The 13,449-nt window shown below is 40.2% G+C and overlaps 1 protein-coding gene across 9 annotated transcripts in view; it reads right to left on the bottom strand.

The window, feature by feature from the left end:
• Positions 1 to 319: 319 nt before the first annotated feature.
• The window catches only part of SYNE3 (spectrin repeat containing nuclear envelope family member 3), a 102,525-nt gene continuing 89,395 nt past the window's right edge, over positions 320 to 13,449 (bottom strand). For all 9 annotated transcript variants that reach the window (XM_037900906.2, XM_037900904.2, XM_037900902.2 and 6 more), the window contains one exon: positions 320 to 13,443. In XM_037900906.2, coding sequence (XP_037756834.1) covers positions 13,246 to 13,443 — 198 coding nt within the window. In that variant the 3' untranslated portion in view covers positions 320 to 13,245. The remainder of the gene's footprint in view (positions 13,444 to 13,449) is intronic.

The raw sequence follows: 13,449 nt of genomic DNA on the forward strand, positions 1-13,449 counted from the left end.
GATTTTGCTCTTTCTGAAGATCCTGCGGAATTCTGTAGATCCTGCAGGGATATAATTTTCTAGTACAGTACATTTGCTAGGACGGTCTTAAAGAAAAGTTGGTATTTTCTAATAAGGGTTATGAGTTTACGATCAACTAGCTGTGCTCAGCACAATCATTTATTTGCCTGCAGTGTGTGAAGATGAGGGGAAAGGAGGCAGCAAGCACTAGCAGACATTAGTCCTTCCTACCTTGTTCTTCTGTGTTCCTAGGACAGCAGAAACATACGGATGGAAAGAATTAAAGGCAGAGAAAAGAAAACACAGAATCACCCCAGGATAACTGAGAAGCCCTTAAAAAGAAAATGTATTTATTTACTGCATTACAACTGCAACACAGAATTATTTTCTCCTTTAAAAAAAGACGGGCAGTAAAATATTCCAATTTTACAGTGCAGTTTAACATACAACATAGTACTTCATTGATAACAGTGACAAGCATAAAAAAAACAGTCACATGGCAAGAGTTGCGAGTGATAAATTTCCAGTCCCTTTATCTTTATTGCAGACAGGAAAACCACCTCATATTTTATTGGTCATCAAATGTTTCAAAATACTGGAGCCTTATCTTGCCAGGTGCTGAGTCCCCAGTGAAGTTCTGCAGAATCAGCCCACACTATGTGGGGAGATGTATGCTTAGTACCAAATTGTGGAAGTATTTTCTAGGCAATAAGCAAAACTCTTCTCTATACACTACTCTGTGAATCATTTAACAACCTAAAGCCTCATTTTCAGAGATGCTGAGCACCCAGAGTTCTCACTTACTTTAATGGGAGCCAGGGTGTCTCAGCGCTTTTGAAAAAGTAGGCCACTTTTGCATATTCTGAAACATTTTCCTGTAGGTTTCTGTCGCATTCATCTGTGCATGGGACTTCAGTTGATTTCATCTGCATTCCAGCAACAGAACAAATCCAGACGGTACAAGGGAAATCCACAATGCACAGAAGAACATAAAATTTTGCCCAGAAATGATCAAAACCTAACCCACCTCTCTACTTAAAAGGCCAGAGGCATTCATTAAGAAAGGACACATTTTGTGTCTCTTATTCACCTGGAGTGTTACCTTACTCTTAACAGGACCAATTAAATTCATGGGGCTACTTGTGGAGTAGCACACTGCAAAGTGCAAATAAGGATCATAGAATTAAGCCCCAAAAGACTATGGTCCCATTATGGAGTCTCCCATAATTTCCAGGGAGGGTTGCTTAAGAAATGTTACTTTACCACAGTCATGGGTTCTGAATGGGCCAAATTCATCTCTCTACATATGATGGAGTTATACTAGGGATTAATTAAATCAAATAATCTTTTGGGTTTTTTGTTGTTTTTTTAAAAACATAAACAAAGCCAGGCTCTTGTTACTGAAATTATAATTTTATACACTGTCATACATAGGCAGCACCGAGAAGCCAACAGCTTCTTTTGATCTGTCTGGAATGTAAGAGGATATTTCTGAAGACAAGAGTTTCAAAACTACATGGAATTCAGTAGAATAAATATATATTATTTCCAAACACAAAGCAAGAGGCAGTTTACAAAAATACTATTGTCACAGTCTTTCTGCATCAAATGTGAGTAAGAGTAAAGGATTTGAAAAATTAGCATGACATTTCAAAAGACCACAGGTTTAATAAGAAAATAGACTGGTCCACATTCCCTGAATTAAGCCAGAAAGGTTAAGGAAAGGTCCAAGACAAGGAGTCTGTCTTGGACTTGATATCAACGGTGATAACTTGCACATGTACAGTGACAGCTGTTTGGCTCCAGTATTGTTTACCTTAGTAGAGAGCCTAATTTATCACAAACGTATTTAAAAATCATAAGTTACATGACAAAAGTGGAAACGGTCCCTGCAATCTGAGTACTTGTGTTCACACAACCGAAAATTAGCTATCCAGTTATTTACTTCTCTCTCTCTCTCTCTCTCTCGCACGCACACTCTGTATCCTAAATGTTACACTGAACAGCACATGCATAAACAGTTATTATGTATATGAGAGATGTTCATGCTCTAGTGCCTCTTACACTTGTTTTGTACTTGAATATTAACATTTACAAGTGGACCTGAACTGCAAAACTGGGACCTGGGTTCCGGTCTGGATTTCAAACACTCCCACATGGTAAGGCATTCAGATCTGGAGTTCTCATCCAGCCTCTTACAGTGATTAGGGTCTGGATCTGAACTCAGATTGTGAACTATCCTAAAATTCAGTTGTGTTCAGGATTAGGGATCTTGTCTGGCCTTTTATAAAGTCAGGCCCTAATCATGGAAGTTGGATCCAGATTGAGGTACAGATACCAACAATTACATCTTCTACAGTTCAAGGTTGGCTTCCAGTTAATCTCTAACAGCAAGTGGAAAATATATCTAAGTATTTGTAGATCTTTTAATTTAAAAAAAACCCTCAACATTTAGGGCCTAATTAAAGGAAATTTCAGTAAACCAAGTTGTTCGTATTCAAAGTTTTGGGGAAATACATTGAATGCAAGTGTAAATCCCATGGTTGTGCTTTCCTTTTCGTTGTTGTTTTTGGTAACACTACCTTTTCAATGCATCCTTTCAAGGGCTCTAAGCAAATTACACTTACACTTTCTTCCTACAGTTAAACAAAGGTAGCCTCTGTGTATGTGTGTGTGTGTGTAAGGAGGGGGGGAAGTAAGAGAGATGGAGTGGAAGTGAGATGGGAAATGTCCACAACCTCCTTATGACCTAGCTCTGTGAACTGAATTGGGCCCAACACAGCCAACTGGTTCTAGAAGTGAGGACAGGTCTTCTGCAAAAGTTTTGTGCACTCTGGCAAACAATAATGCAACTTCCATTCTTAGTAGCACTTTTTAATGTCAATGAGACGGTAGGTTTTATGAAAGGTAATGTCAGAGAATTTTCACATGCACATTATTGTTCCTGCAAATGTTTCATTTAGGTCCAGTGCACCCCAGTAAACAAATGAGGAGGAAGTAAACTTCTGGAAATATAGCTGTGATGTTTTTCAGAAGGAAACCTCTCTCATGGAATTATACAAGAAACTAAGAGAGCACAAGATAATAGAAGGGCTTCCAGTCAAATATACACACATATGACTTAGAGACACAGAATGAAAACATGAGAATAAATCATGACACATCCAAATAGCTTCTGAAACACAAAATGCTCAACCCGTGACTCTCAGGTAAGACTCTTAGGCTATGTCTACACAGCAGCCGCACAGCCTGGGTAGACAGACACGCACTCGTGGGGCTTGAGCTAGCATGCTAAAAATAGCAGTGCAGACATTGTGGCTCTGGCGGAGAATCATGCCACCCACCTGACCTCAGACCCAGGGAATCAGGGTGGCTGGAGAACCGGAGCTGCCAACTGAGCTGCAATATCCACACTGCTATTTTTAGCATGTCCCAAGCTGAAGCCAGGCTAGCGTGAATCTGTCTACCCAGCTGGGAGGCTTATTCCCAGCTGCAGTGTAGCCATACCTTTAAAAGGCCTGATCTGGCATGGTGCTGAATGGGAAGGTGAAGGCAATAGGATTGCAAGGGGCTCAGCACCTCATGGGATCAGGCCTGAACAGAAGAAAATACTGAAAACTTGTTAAAATATATCTCTAACCTTTCCTTGCTTCATTTTAAAACAAACACTTTTCTTTTTAAAGCTGCACTTGAAAATTACACTGATGTGGAATGTCGTCTTTCTTCAAGCAGTACAATTATTACACTTCCTCTTATACCCAGATCACAGTAATGGCTAGGCTGTCCTTGCAGAGTACAGGGATACACATATTTGCAACGAAAACCAAGTCTGTGGTGTTTTACTCTTATTGGAACTGACAAAGGAGACATTCGGATTTTGGGGGGGCCCTATGTTCTGAAAAATAAACCCTCCAAGCAAGAATTCTAGATAGAGGAAGACATCAGCTCCAGGCCAGAAAAAAAGCTAGTAATGGCAGGTGGGGTTGGAGCCAGCTTGCATCTTCCTCTGGCAACGTTCCTTCAATATTGTCTCTTATTTTTCAGAAATGGTTTGAGTTCATTTTTCCAACGAACAAAAGGGCCAAAATAAATGGCTTGCTACAGTGGTTGATAAATGGTTTGTTAGATCAGTTTGTCAAAAGTGACCATTTTTCTGTTTGAAAAATACCCCAGCTATTTATGATGTATAATTGTGTCATTCAAATGTCCCAAGGGGCTCAAGGGCATGCAGACCCAGACTGCAGAGCACATGGTAGTGCTTAGACAGTCAGGGACAAGGCTGGGATAACACAGCTGAATTTGAAATGGTGGCCCTCCCTTTTCTGATTAAATGGCAACTTTCTATAGCTAATAGCTGAATTATCCATGAATGCCTGCTTAAAGGGATCAGAATGAAGGGGCTTGGGCAGGTTATTTGTAATACAAACGGCATGGTGGCTATTATTATTAGTTAAGCGCTGCCAAAAACACTCTGATCTGTGTAAGACACAAGTGCTCCAGTGTGAAAGGCAGATTAGAGAGAGGGCAAGATGTCCCGGGAGATCCAGAGATCGTTCATTGAGATCAGAATAATTTAAAAATGTATCAGAATAAAACTCTAACATGGGTGGTGTTTGAGGGGCTTGTAGCAGAAGTGGGTCTGTAGGAGGAAGCTGAATGAGGAAAGGGGGAGCAGAGTACTCTGGGGTTGGGAGGCTATTTCAAGCATGAGGTGGCATGAAAATAGGCAGGGAGAAGGAGTGAGTCAGTAATAAAGAGGTCAGTGAGGCAGGGATTGTTGACAGAGGGATAGGCTGTGAAGGGGTTAAGAAAATAGATCGGAGATGTAGCCTTGGGCACAGTTGTGCAGGGTGTGTAGGTGAGGAGGAGCTATTGAAACAATGCATGGCAGGAGATATCCAAAGAGTGGGTGGGAGCTACTGGCAGGCAAAAAAGACAAGTTTAACAGCTGCACTGTGGACCGACTGGAGGGGACAGTTATGGGAGCAGAGGAGGGCAGACAGGAGAAGGTTGCAGTAAACAAGGCAAGAAATGGCCAGGTCACTGATAAGTCATCAGGCGAGGAAGGAAAGGTCAGATTTTAGCTATTCCAGTGGGTGAAGAATTAACATTAGAGAGAGTTCAGAGAAGGGAGATGATGGGAATGACCAAGGGCATGGAAAAACTCACATGTCAAGATACACTGAAAGACTGGGAATGTTCACCTTAGAAAGGAGACAAATCAGAGGGGACATAATAAAAAGAAAAACAACAAACAGTCCAGAGAACGGAGATCGAACGCTTTTGTTCTCCTGGTCATGTAACACAAGAACAAGGGACAGTCGATGAAAATGAAATTTGTCGTATTCAAAACTGAAAAAAGCAAATACCTTTTCACACATCATGTAGTGAGACTTTGGCACCCATTGCCACTAGATGCTATAGAGGCCAAAAATTCAGCATGATTCAAAGAGGGGCTGGGCATTTGTATGGATAACAAGAATATCAAGATTTATTATAGTTAATGCTAACAACAATTTTGGAAGTGATATAAAAATATAAAAAGTGATAAATATGCTTCAAGATTTAAGACACTCTCTAATTATTAGGGATTGGGCAGATAAATATATATGGGATATATATGGGATATATATGGGATTTATATGGGATAAAATCAACCTCGAATTTGATCCAGAATGGTAATTCCTATGTTCCTGTGTTACAGCACCTAGGAACCATTATGTCTTTTGGAGACATAACCCCTCCTCCCACCTCCATTGGGGTGCTGCACCTCCTCCAACACAGCTCAGCCTCCCCAGTGGTCAGTACCTGTCAATTGCTAAAACAGATTAGGTAACAATGGTTTGCTTGTGAATAGTATTGTAATTATAGTGGTGCCCTTTAGGCTACCAGTTCTGTTGGCATATTCCTGATAAACCCTATTCTGCAGGGGATGCTGATAACTCTTCTACAAACACATGGTCTGGTTTTCAATTGGACAGACCAAAGAACTTAAAAACATATAAAACAGACTGCATGCTAGATTATTAAATCATATTTGATATTTTGGGGAAACTAATTGTTTAGGTTCTTGGATTTGTTTTATTTTAACATTGTACAAGTGCAAAATGAATAAAGAAATGGCATGTCTGTGCAACTCAAAAAGTCCAGTGATTCAAATAAATAAGCGTGGTTAGTCCAAGACATAATCAAACTCTTTGAATCACAGTTAAATATGGTAGAGATGTTAAAATTGGTTACTGAATGGATCACAGTGTCTGTGCAAAGTTATCTACAGTTTTTTTAACAGGCAGACTTTAGAGAATAGCCAAGCACCCACAGCTGGATTAACACAGTGAACCGTAAGAGCTCAGAGCAGGTCAGTGATCTGAGAACTACGAAGAACTTGCCTGACTTCCCCCAGCAACCCTGGAAGGAGCCCTTACATTTCACTGGGTAAATGTGTTTTCAGCTGCAGAATAGTAACTAAACCAATGGACAGTAAAGTCTCCAAAAGCAGATATTACAGCCAATACAATATAATAACACATAACCAAAATCCATGCACGATTTCAGTCAAAGGTGTATTTATCTGAGTAACTACCTAAACGTTTTTCAAAGGTGGAAATAAATATATCTCCACCTGAGCCAAAATAAATACTGAATATGAAATGAATGTTGTTGCTACTTAAATTTAGTCCTTAACTATTATCCGGCAATTCCCATGATTCCCAAGCAGCAAGAAAGACTTTTCAGTGCCACCCACTGGTTTACAGAATTCCATTTGCCCCCTTTAATTTATTTATACAACTGAGTGTGTAACTCCTATCTCCTCTTGAAATGCTCTTGTAAATCTCCTTCACACCAATGGAAGTTCCATGCACACACCAAGTACAAAGTATTTAATGTCCTAGACATGATCAAGCTGAGTAAATTCCTGAGATCCCAGAGCACCAGTATATAACAGAGCTGGTAATTATTTTGTCTAAAGAAACACTATGTAGATATCTGCAATAGTCACTTTTTGGAGAGACTGGTTCTCTTCTGAGGACATCAATCAACTCCAATGATTAAGGATTAAGCTGAGATGAATAGTGATTCTAAGATCCCGGCAATTTACGCAAAGTGATCACTGTATAATGATTAATTATGAGTTTTATTAATTAGGTTAGTCGCTTTATTTTCAGCTAGAAATGCTTGACTATAGTACATATAACAGCCAGGCAAATAAGTTATTATGTGGCTTACAGATCATGATAGCTCTGCAATCTTGGTGTTATCAGGAGAATATTACTTTTGTGTGTGTGTTCTTAGAACATACTTTTTCCTCACAAAGAGCACTGGAGAGAGGCTTATATAAGCAGAATTTAAGACAATCTAAATTGCTGGTTGGAATCAGAGAATATTCTATAAATAGGTATGCAGCACAATAGCAATTCTCTACCTCACTGTACTGCAGCCATGGAAAAAATTGCTGAAAGCGTCTGGCTACAGAATCAATTACAATTCGCAAATTAGACTGAGGCTTTTCTCCAAAGGCTGGGGCTGAAGTCTGAACTTGGACTGCGTGGAGATCCTACTAACTTCCATGCATGAGCAGCTGAGTGCAGAATTTGGCCCGTTGAGCCATAGTTTCGAAGCGATATCATCCTGGCCCATCAGATAGTGGATGACATCTTGTATGCTAAAGAACTTTGGTGCATGCAGTTTTGCAAGTACAAAAATGTTTACTTGTCAACACAAAGTGAATTTGGATGCAGCCTGACTAGTCAGGTGCTGGTCTGATTTGCATGTGCAAATAATTCCCAAGCTCAAATGTATTTAATTTAAGGGCTACAGCTTTCCTTGAAGGTACTCTAACTCTGGATTAGCTATAAACCCGTCAGGCAGCACGAGCACTGAGGTTTGGCCTCTATCTATTTTTTTTGAATAGGCATCAGCTTTAATACAAACAAGGGGAAGTACTTTTCCCACACAATGGCAAGTTAAACTGTGGAACTCATTGCCATGGGATGTTGATGGCCAAAAGTATAACTGGGTTCAGTGAAGAAAGAGATAAAGGATAGGTCCATCAATGGCTATTAGCCAAAATGGTCAGAGATACAACCCCATGCCCAAGGCAACCCTAAACTTCTGACTGTCAGGAAGGGAAGATGAGTGGATCACTCCCAGCCACCCAGTTCTGTACACTCCCCCTGAAGCTATTGCCAGGCATTTTAAGTATACTGCCAGCATTGATTCCATACTGTGTCCGAATCTGAAGCCCAACTGTGAAGCATCCAGGTGATTGACAGATGTCACAGATAGAGCTGTGAATAACTGATTTTTCAGGTCAGTGGCCAAACAAAAACAAAAAAAATTCAGGTTTACCCAAAACACAACTTTTTACTTTTTTAGTAAACCAAACATATTGAAGAAAACATATTCAGTTAACGTGAGGTTTTTTTTTTTTTAAACCTTTCAATATTTTAAAATAAAACTGAAGTAAAAGTCAAAATGAAAAGCTGTTTTGATTCAAAACGGCAAAATGTTTCATTTCAAAATGTCAAAATTAAATATTTTGACTTTTTCAGAATTTTTGTTTGTTATTTTCTACTGAAAAAATTACGTGAATCCAACACACATTTATGAAAAAGTATCAGTCAAAAAGTTTTACCCTGCTCTAGTCAGAAATTATCTAAGAGTTTATAAAAGTTAGGACAAGAAAAATGGTGTGCAAAAATGTAGACAGAAATCTGTACCTAAAGTTTATGAGAAACTTTGTTCCTTAGGATGCATTTTATAGATATTGGGGCCTGTTTCCTTCACACAGGAAACCAACAAAGTCCTGTGAGGGGGAGAATTGAATCCGCTTTCCTTTACCATTATTTGAGCTTCACATCGTAATAGCAGTTACGCTCCCAAAAATCAGTAAGGCAAAATCTTCTCAATTAAATTAAGAAATGAGGGAAGGTGGGATTTTTTTCTCTTTAAGCCCCCCCCCCCCCCCACCACACCAACCCACCCCCACACCACAAAGGACCTGATTTACATTTTTCTTACACCAATGTAAACTGGGAGTAACTCCACTAAGATCAATGAAGTTACTCCAGCATAAAACTGGTGTAAGAGAGAAATCTGAGCCTAATGCTTGAGCTGATTTCCATGAAAAACAGAGAAAGATTCACCTCTGCTATGAGATATTTGTATTGCTTAGTTTGTTTACAGAAAAACTCCAAGATTTACAGCAGAGATGTTAAAGAATAAATTAAATGCAAAACCCCAGTGGCAAAAGTGTGGTTCTAATTTAGATTTTTTTTAAACCTGCCCCAACATTGAAACTTTAAGGTGACATGGAATTTATTTTCGTAAGACCCTCTGCATGGAAATAATTTCTTTAATGTCCCCTACATTTGTATTGCCAATGCTTGTAAGATCCACTGCTGAACTCAAAAACAATCCAGACAAGAAAGGCCGGTGCCCAGAAACTCTTGGGAGATTCTGTAATTTTCATGCAAAAAACCTGACCGTTTCCTCCTTGATCTTCACCTTAACTAACTTTTCCCACTTGTTATAATTCTTTTTCTCTCCTGCCTTTCATCCTGTTTTATTTAATTTCCTGACCACAACACCCCTCAAAGAAGCAGAAAGTGGCTATGCTACAAATACTGTTATGTCTCTATCCTGCCCCATCCCCCTTCTGGTTCTTTGTACACATTGAAATGGTTTGAAACGGAGGTGGGAGATGCACATGGTTCAGAGCTTAGATGATTAAATCCTTGCTGCACAGAGCAGAATTTGCATGGCTCTTGAACTAGCTAACTGGGGGAGAGGAGGATGTGTCTCTCTCTTCTGCTGGAAATAACAGTTGCAAAGAAGGAATTCATTTGCTGCATCACTTGTGAATTATAGTTCCTTTCCACCTGTCTCCTTTGCGAAGGAGGACACAGCTTGATGCCTTTCTTTCCTTCCTGTTTATATTTAAACCCCTTATTTGTCTTTCACAATTTCCTCTTCTTGTCACCTTTCTGCTTTAAGTCACCTGTCTCTCTCTCTTCTCCTAGCTCTTAACTGCCAGGTTTTAATCGACATTGCTTCAGATCCTCCCCTGCTCCTCCTTCTGCTGCATTTCTCCCCTCTGGCTCCACCTACTCATGCATTTTTCCTTCTAATTTCCTAGTTGACTGAAAAATGTACAAAAATAACTGCTTCCTTTTTTTTGGAGCTGATTTTCAAAATTTCAATGCCTTTTTCATCAGAATTCATAAATTTAAAACATTTTGACCAGCTCTAGCAATGATATCGCTCCAGTGTAGGTGGGCCATGAGCAGCAGCTAGCCATTTGACCACCTTGTCCTCTCCACCTGCTCTGAGGGGGTTAGACAACATGTTTATTAGAACACCAGTATTCTCACTGTATTAGAACTCCCACCTTTGCTGATCCTGGTGTCACTGCAACTGAAGGAAGCATGAAGAAAAATGATTGTGTAGACAAGACCTCTCTGACAGTGAGAGCTCTCTGCAGGGGAATGGTCTCCTCAGAGAAAAGGTAGAGGCCCCACCACTTGGACATTTGAAATTAGATTGGACAATGTACAATGGGAAATAATCCTGCATAGGCATAGAGATGGACTAGATCAGTGATTTTCAACATGTGGTCCATGGACCTCTGGGGATCCGCAGACTATGTCTAAGGGGTCCACGAAAGGTTGCTGTTACCATAGGACATTGGCTTTCAACCTGTGGTCCGTGGACTCCTTGGGGTCTACAGACTATGTCTAAGATTTCCAAATGGGTCTGCACCTCCATTCAAAGATTTTTAGGGGTCTGCAAATGAAAAAAGATTGAAGACCACTGGACTGGATGGACCCTAATAGAGATTGTTCTTTACATTCTATATTCTTACTGTTCATGCCTTCCTTTTTCAGACCCTATTCTTTCTTCTCCCACCTCTCTTCTCTATCTGCACCCACCTTCTTACCTCTCTCCCCCCACTGCTGCCTATTCCCTTCTATTCAGAACTCCTCAATATCTTCTCCCTCCTATGCTACCCTGTCCTCTCTTCCCTCATTTCCTCTCTTTATCAATTTAAAAAAAAAAAGACTTTGGGGGAATCTCAGATCTAAACTTTGTTGTTTCAGCTCTTCATAATTATTGACATAGTAGGCAGAGGTAGCACACAACACACAGTCAACCTGTGGAACTCTTTGCCAGAAGATGTTGTGAAGGCCAAGACTATAACAGGGTACAAAAAAGAACAAGGTAAATTCATGGAGCATAGGTCCATTAATAGCTATTAGCCAGGATGGGCGGATGGTATCCCTAGCCTCTGTTTGCCAGAAGCTGGGAATGGGTGACAGGGGATGGATCACTTGACGATGACCCATTCTGTTCATTCCCTCTGGGGCACTTGGCATTGGCCACTGTCGGAAGACAGGATACTAGGCCAGATGGACCTTTGGTCTAACCCAGTATGGCCGTTCTTACGTTCCATGTAATCACCATTATACTTAATGGAATTGGGTCTGTAGTTAGTACATAATTTACTTCCAATAATGTAACATATGTAACGATGGGCCATATTCTACCTTTTATTTTGGCACAGAAGTCCCATGTATTACGATAGGGGATTGGCGTTTTGTATGCAGAGTAGAATATGGCAGGATGTAATGAACCTCTTGTAGGTTTTATGGTACAAAAAAAAGTGAGTCCCACCTATAAGTCTACAGTAGTGCGTACCCACTATAGAATTGGTACGATTCTGTTTGGAGAGAGACAAAAAGTCAGTTGCCACTACCTAGAATTCAAATTTCATCCGAAGAAATCGCCAGGCCAGGGGAAACTAGCTCAGATTTTTTGACTGACAGTCCGATGACTATGACTCTGAGGATAAAAATGAACAGGAAAAATGGGGGCGAACCAAAGAAGTGCAGCAAAGTATTTGAAACAATCCCCTTTCCCACCTTTGGACAAGATGCAGGCTCCCATTAGGTAAAACACCACCATGAAATGGTTGTTTCCTCATAATAACGCTGTGAACTGCACTTACGTTAAAAAGCATATTGAGCGCAGACATTCCTGTTAAAAAAGAAGAGCTGATGAAAACAGGCCTGAGGCTAGGTAAAAGGATGACAATCCTCAGTGTCCCAGACCTCAGCCTTTTTAAAAACTTGTAGTACAATTGTGCTTGATGCAATTACACCATGTCACGTTTTGTTAGCAAACCACTGACATAACGCCGCTAGGAAGGAATCATGTCTACTGACTGCATTTGTTAATGTATTTCTGTGCTTTGGCCAGTTTGTATGCTGAGGCTGAGATGAGCTACATCGCATTGTCCAGATCATGTGGTCCATCCCAGAGCAATTTCTGTGCCAAAACCATTTGTGTGGATGATCTTCATAGTTTAAAAGGGGGGGGGGGACAAGATCATATTTTTCTCTTTTGCACAGCTCACTGCTACACAGAGCTTTGTACACTGTAGCTGCACAAAATAAAATAAAAATTACAATTTGGTTTAGAGTGAGGTTTAGAAAAATGCCCCATTATTTTCAGCTTTCCTTGCCCGGTTTTACCTCTCCGACTTCAGGAGTGACAGAGGACAAAGCATTAGAAAAAGTTGGTAGACTGTCACAAAGAGCATTTGAATATACTGTGGGCCTGGTCTCACACCCATGTCAATGGGAGTTTTTGCATTGACATCAGTGGTGATTGGATCAAGCAATAGAAAAACTAGCTACTGATCCCAAATAGAAACTTCCCCTTTTGCTAAAGCCTAATGTTAAACAGCGTATTGAAACATGATTCCAGTGCATCTCACTCTCAGAGACAATTTTTCCTGGCACATGATTCCACAGAACATCCCTTATTTTCTCACACTCACTTTGACTTCAGTTGTAAACACCAAGAACTCAGTTTTTTAAAATATCTGCTGTTCGTTACTGAACAAAGGCAGAAGCAAAAATATTGCAGGATTAGAGCAAAACAGTGGAGTTTAGATTTTTTCATTATAGTTATATACACACAAAATATATATATATATATATATACACACTCATAGTATAAATATATTCATATAATATTGTAAAAATATTAATTTAGCTCTAACTGTTAATACCTGATTTATATGGACTAACCTTATACTGCGTTTATTTGATGATGTTTCCAGTTAATCTGGTGGCCATGTTAGAAGCCCTAGATTTAGAAGATTAGCAATAGTCAAGACACCTAGGAAAAAGCAGCCTGGATGTCTAGCCAGTCACTTCTTGCCACGTGCCTGTAGAGGAGTTAAGTTGGAGGAGGGCCTTCATATCTCAGCATCAAGTTGAAGGAGCGGGCAAAGTTGTTGGCAAGCTTGCAGCTGTGGGTCTCCTCCACCAGGGGGAGCAGAAACGCCAGGAGCAGCAAGAACAGCAGGAGTATCTGCAGTGGCAGCGCTGCCCAGCACACGCGGTGCAGGAAAGGACACATCCCCCCTGGACGTCTCTAAAA

This window comes from Chelonia mydas, chromosome 6 (assembly GCF_015237465.2).
Source record: "Chelonia mydas isolate rCheMyd1 chromosome 6, rCheMyd1.pri.v2, whole genome shotgun sequence".
Taxonomy (NCBI): Eukaryota; Metazoa; Chordata; order Testudines; family Cheloniidae; genus Chelonia; species Chelonia mydas.